The sequence below is a fragment of the Sinocyclocheilus rhinocerous genome, unplaced genomic scaffold, assembly GCF_001515625.1.
Source record: "Sinocyclocheilus rhinocerous isolate Xijiao unplaced genomic scaffold, SAMN03320098_v1.1 scaffold1967, whole genome shotgun sequence".
Taxonomy (NCBI): domain Eukaryota; kingdom Metazoa; phylum Chordata; class Actinopteri; order Cypriniformes; family Cyprinidae; genus Sinocyclocheilus; species Sinocyclocheilus rhinocerous.
In genome coordinates, this window is record NW_015626474.1 from 79997 (window position 1) to 86207 (window position 6211).

Genomic DNA, 6211 nt, shown 5'->3' on the forward strand with positions numbered 1-6211 from the left:
TATATATATATATATATATATATATATACACACACACGACAGAGTCAAGACAGTAATTCAAATCTCTGGATGGAAGCACTGAGACACAGCATTACAAATGTGCTGAGGTCCCAAAATGTGAAATTACAGACATCTTGTCTTTGCCCTCCCATCGATTCCTGATTAAAATATGGCAGTAGGGCAGATTTGTTAAAACTCTCATTGCTTCCTTTTATTCTCCTTATAATGAAGCCAATTCTTGTGTCAGTCGCTCTTTCTCTTTCTGGAGTTTGATGATACTATGTTTATTCAGTTCCAGTCGATCTTCCAGCCACTGCAGCAGCGGGCCGCTTATGGCCGACATCTGACTGCACAGGTTTTTAGTGAACACTGAGAAGCACACATACATACAAAACATTATACACTGTAGAAATGGTTCTAAATTTTACAAACTTCATATTTGTGAAATAAGGTTAGTCCCACACTATACACAAAAAATATTTTAGAAATAATACATCAATTGACAAATTATCTTTTATTTAAAAACTAATCTTTGTGCATTATGAATTGACTGATCTATGCAATTTGCATGTAGAATGTGTTTGATCTTATTTAACAATCCACAGCTGCTTCGTACTGAAAAGATGTTTTCACACATTAATTTGAGTGCAAATAAAAAACCAAGTGTCATGACGACGAGAAAACAGCTCTGATTGTATTTACCCAAAGCCTAAACTCATCTAAAACTTTAACACTTCTACATTGCTGCCATGCAAGCACTACTACTTCCTTCAGGAAATACAGAGTAGATTTTATAATTACATTACCTGATCCATTATGTATCTTTGTGATTGGATCCAGATGAGTTAAACTGAAATATTGGTGCAAAAAAAAAATATATTGCATGAGGTAACCATTTACTCAATTCAATAATCTGAAACATATCTACAAAGAAATGTAGCCATGGATTATTATGAATAAATTAAAATAATCTGAAACAAGGAATACCTGTGAATCCTTCTGTATGTATCCTGTTCTTCTTGACAGAGGATTCTGGGTAGTTCCACGGCAGACTCCAGACATACTTTCCCAATGGCTTCATGTGGGACTACATGGATGGGGATCTCAATCCGTTCATACCTTGTCATAAGAGAGGAATGCAATCTCCATATTTATGAGCAAAAACACTGCACAGAAGACTATTTCTAGCACACTACAAAAAGCTCAACAGCCTCGACTTGAAGCAGTGAAGCAGTTAAAACAATTAATCAAATACTGAGTGATCAGATAAATAAAACACACACTTAAAGGGGTCATATGATGCGATTTCAAGTTTTCCTTTCTCTTTGGAGTGTTACAAGCTGATTGTGCATAGATAAGATCCCTGAAGTTGCAAAGACTAAAGTCTCAAAACCAAAGAGATATTCTTTATCAAAGTTAAGACTCTGCCACGCCCCCCTAAAACGGCTCATTCTAACACGCCCCCACATATCTACCCCACTATGTGGAAATATTTGCATAATCCCGCCGCAAATGTGCACGCAAAGAAAGAAGGCATGGTGTCAGTAACCGCAGTTAGTGTTGAAGCAACCATGTCAGGGAGACGCTGTGTGTTTCAGTGCGAAAGCAAAAGCACTTTATTTGGATCACTTACAACAGAACAGCAATGCATTTTATGGACGACCGTTTCGTGAACCTAGGAGAGGAGGTAATGCGGAATCAGCTACTGTCAGCGCGCGCGAGCAAGAGAGAGAGAGAGCGGTGTGTGTGTGTGCATGGTTTATATTCAGGGTGAAGGCAGAAATCTTTCCTGTTGCACACATTGGCACGGCTGCGTTTTGTGTGTGTGTGTGTGTGTGTGTGTGTGTGAGAGAGAGAGAGAGAGACAGGGTCGCATCACAGTGGAGTCAGCTGTCTTAACCGTGGCTTGTGTACTGCAAACACATACCAGCTTCCTCACTGTGTCTGTCACGCGACTCTGTTCCCCAGAGTAAAGACATTGCTCTGTCTTTACATTTATTTTGAAAGCTGAAGCTCGTGATTATGGTAAGGGGCGTTACATTTACGACGTGTGCTTGTGGTGTTCGGCCAATCACAGTGCACTGGGTCAGCTGGCCAATCAGAGCGGACTGCGCTTGTCAAAGGAGGGGGCTTTGTAGAAAACGAAGCGTTTGAGAGAGGCGGGGCATATAGGACCTACAATAATGTACAGTATTTGAAAAATAATGTGTTTTTTGAACATTAAAGCATGTCAACATATTCTGTTACACCAAATACACAAAATAATGATCTTTAAAAAAGCATCATATGACCCCTTTAATAAACTAGTAATCTTATGCTTAAATGCTTGAAATAAGTTTTGTAGACACATGTAAATTATATTATGTATAATGTATGGAGTTGCAAAACTAAAAATGTAAAATTGTTCTTTATTTTTAAATGAATTCGTTTTTAAAATAAAAAGAACATTATTTACTCTGAGCCTTTCTGGGCTTGTACTGACTGGAAGCAGGTGTACAGAACTCTACCAGTCTACAAGAGAAATGGAAAGAAAAATAATGGTAAAAACGTGACAAAATAGTAACTCTTCATTTTCATTTTAAGATGGCGAGCTTAACATACCTTTGTGTTTTTATCTTCTATAAAGCATGAGAAGATGAGGCCAACAAAACCCTGATCCATCATCTGATACATTGCTTGAGTCCTAACATCTGCATAATGTGAGAACAATTGCAATTTATTCAAATAAAAGGAAGATATTAATAATGCATATTTCCATGCTTTCATTCAAAAAAACTAACCAACATGTGATGGCCACACAGTGATGTGTGGATGAGAGTGGTACCAGCCCACAACCCTCATGGGACGTCCCGTCATGTCAGCCAACCTGTGCCTCATATTAAGAAAATGTGCTGAAATAGCATCAGTATTACACTTTATTATAAAAGTCATTAAGAAGTAATTATATAGTACTTCCAATAAATGTGTATTGATATATGAACATGAGGTCCAAATGCCTGAAACCACTAGTCAATTAGTGCATTCTTCTATTTTAAACCTTTTCCCCATTATACCGTTATTATATTTTAAGCTTATCGGTTTGAGTGAAAAGTTTAACTGAAACATGTACAAGAATATTAGAAGGTCTTGAAATGTATCATTTTGCTTTAATAACAGCAGCACCCAAGTTTACGCAAAACCTCGTGGTCTGTATTATTCAGTTCAATCTGAGAATGTTCCAAAGAATATATTTTGATTTTACTGAATACTTGGCTAATGACACAACTTTGCTTGATTTGGTCAACTAGAAATAGTGCAGAATATTGTTTACTCATTTTACATCTTAAGGGTTCTTTTGTTTTAAATAGTTTCAAAATCCTAAAATGTTGCTTATTTGCGAGTATAAATTAGATTTTGAATATTAGATTTGTATGCATACTGTACAACCCCACTTCCAGAAAAGTTGGGACATTTGGTAAATAACGGTTAAAGAGTACTAACACATCCCAGATTCTTGTTTTAATTGCATTTTACAAAATGTCCCAACTTTTTTGGAAATGGGGCTGTTAAAAAACATGAGTCAAAGCTTTATGAATTTTCATGACATTTCTACTGAAACTGTTACCCAGTACAGTAAACGGAGTATGCATTTCAAAACATAGAATTTGCAGTTTTTGAAGCATACCATGGTATTGAATGATTACCATATTTAACTACTGTAGTTACATGATTCTTCAGCCTAAAAAATACCATATTACCAAGTTGTTAGTGCAATGTTTATGTATTGCAGAATGAAGAAAAACAAGAAAATCAAAACAGCCCCATATATAAGCATAAAAAATGTAAAAAGGTTATATAATAAGGTTACATAAATTATAATAATGATGCATATATGTAAAAGTCTACTCAAAGGCAGAGCCGGATGCGGATGCTTAGGGCCCCCGTGGCCACCAGGGGGCCCCAAGAGTACATAAAATGACAGCTTTTTTTTTTGTACATTATACATTGTCAATGGACAATAGTAATTTTACAAAAGGTAGGGTATCTTCTTGTTTTAGGGAAGTTCATGTTTGATTAAACATCCATAAATAGCCTTGACATCTTAATATATTATAATATAACATTTTACTTAGCTACTTTTAGATTAAAGTTTTTGTCTTGCGTGTAAAAATAACTTTTTTTAGGTATATATTTTTTGTAATAAAAATAAGCTTCCGTTTCATAAACTTGGTACTGATAACAGCTTAACATTATTTACCTTTGCCTACCCTTTGGGGTCTTTGCTATTATATTCCAATATCATTACGCCTCAATTAGCTAGTTATAGATTAAGAGTTGTTTTTTTAGATGTACAAATGGCTTCCTGCTGTGTTCAATAATTTATGTTGTTAAAATAGCATTCTGTTCCGTAAATGCATTGTCTGCTGGTTTATTTAGCTAGTTTTCAGTACACCGCATTAAGAATAACACTTAGTACTGTAAGACTTTGAATGTTAAAGTGCAAATTAACACCTGACCACTCTTGTGGGTTTGCTACTGTTACAATTAAAAATCGTAAAAAGGTAAAAACATGCTGTTGAAAAAAACCAGCATATGCTGGTTAGGTATGTTTTGAAGCTGGGATGCTGGTTTGAGCTGGTTTAAGCTGGTCCTTTGCTGGTTTAAGATGGTCCTTTGCTGGTTTAAGCTGGTCCTTTGCTGGTTTAAGATGGTCCTTTGCTGGTTTAAGCTGGTCCTTTGCTGGTTTAAGATGGTCCTTTGCTGGTTTAAGCTGGTCCTTTGCTGGTTTATGCTGGTCCTTAGATGGTCATGTGCTGGTCGGACCAGTTTAGGACAAGCACATGACCAGCTAAGGACCAGCTTAAACCAGCTCAAACCAGCATCGCAGCTTCAAAACATACCTAACCAGCATATGCTGTTTTTTTCAACAGGGAGACATTGGTATGATGTAAGCAACACAGCTACAACAACAAAATTGATAATGGGTGTGTTAGATTTATAGTGTGCCAATAATCAAGCATTGGCAATAATCAGTCTTATTGGGGGCACAGAGGGGCCCCCATGTAAAATTCTGCGTAGGGCCCCATAAAGGCTTCGGCTGGCCCTGCTCAAAGGATATCTCCGCTTCAGTAGATGCGGCTGACAGCTGCTCTGGGGAAATCTCCACTCGGTCTTTCCTCTTGTCTGATCGACGCAGAATTATGACAGAATGAATGTGCACAATGCGGTTTGTGTCCACCTGATGGAGAAACGCCATTTACACCGTTTCATAAACACGCCTGTTATCGTTCAAGCACATTTATACTAAACAACACTTCGTAAACACAAGACATTCAAACCTCGCCAATGCAGAGCCCCATTACTTCCTCTTTCTCCGTGCTCAGAGCGTGATTCATACATACTAGAAATGCGTCTGACTCTAAATGTACAGCGCTCACTGCCATTATATGAAGTACAATCTAACAGTTAATGGTTTTTTTTCTCTTATTTGTTTCTTTGTTTATCACTGTACAGCACTTCCACATCAGCAAAGCGCATGCGCTACATTCAATTCCTTCCGACAGGAAACGGGAGGGGAAAAAAATCACATGGCAATCAGTTTATCTACGGTGAGCGGGAAGGGACATTTTAGGGTTCCCTTAGTGCAGGGGTGCCCAACCCTGCTCCTGGCGATCGACTGTCCTGCAAAGTTCAGCTCCAACCCTAATCAAACACACCTGAAGCAACTAATTAGGATCTTCAGGATCACTTAAAAATTAAAGGCAGGTGTCTTTGATTAGAGTTGGAGCTAAACTTTGCAGGACAGTCGATCGCCAGAAGCAGGGTTGGGCTCCCCTGCCTTAGTGTGTGTGTGTACCTGGTATTTATCACGTTATGGGGACCAAATGTCCCCACAAGGATAGTAATACTAGTAAATTTTGACCTTGTGGGGACATTTTTGAGGTCCCCATGAGGAAACAAGCTTATAAATCATACAGAATGAGTTTTTTTGAGAAAGTAAAAATGCACAAAGTTTCCTGTGAGGGGTAGGTTTAGGGGTAGGGTTGGTGTAGGGCAGTAGCACATACAGTTTGTACAGTATAAAAACCATTACGCCTATGGAATGTCCCCATAAAACATGGAAACACAACATGTGTGTGTGTGTGTGTGGAAAGCCGACTTGTCCAGTTAAAATGATCAATCTTGATGTCAGGAATGGAATCTTTACTGGTAATTCTTAATTGCTGGAATT

At 37.8% G+C, this 6211-nt stretch overlaps 1 protein-coding gene across 2 annotated transcripts; it reads right to left on the reverse strand.

Annotated features, from left to right (window-relative positions):
- Positions 1 to 6: 6 nt before the first annotated feature.
- brcc3 (BRCA1/BRCA2-containing complex, subunit 3) lies at positions 7 to 5542 on the reverse strand. 2 transcript variants are annotated; one of them, XM_016522370.1, is made up of 8 exons: positions 5319 to 5542; positions 5099 to 5218; positions 2781 to 2868; positions 2602 to 2690; positions 2456 to 2511; positions 988 to 1119; positions 807 to 850; positions 7 to 369 (listed from the first exon to the last, which is right to left on the reverse strand). In XM_016522370.1, the coding sequence occupies exons 1-8, from the start codon at positions 5421 to 5423 to the stop codon at positions 221 to 223; spliced, it is 783 nt and encodes a 260-aa protein (XP_016377856.1). In that variant the 5' UTR covers positions 5424 to 5542; the 3' UTR covers positions 7 to 220. The 2 variants fall into 2 exon arrangements, with proteins under 2 accessions (XP_016377856.1, XP_016377864.1); XM_016522378.1 differs by lacking the exon at positions 5099 to 5218 and having other exon boundaries at positions 2781 to 2871.
- Between the last annotated feature and the right edge of the window lie 669 nt (positions 5543 to 6211).

What these genes read in the sequence shown, in the direction of transcription:
- brcc3 (XM_016522370.1), bottom strand. Translation starts at nt 5,423, where the DNA reads ATGGCAGTGAGCGCTGTACATTTAGAGTCAGACGCATTTCTAGTATGT. An exon ending in TGGGGCTCTGCATTGGCGAG is followed by an intron (nt 5,219 to 5,318) that starts GTTTGAATGTCT and finishes TTTCTCCATCAG; the next exon opens with GTGGACACAAACCGCATTGT. An exon ending in AAAGATACATAATGGATCAG is followed by an intron (nt 370 to 806) that starts GTAATGTAATTA and finishes TGTGCTTCTCAG; the next exon opens with TGTTCACTAAAAACCTGTGC.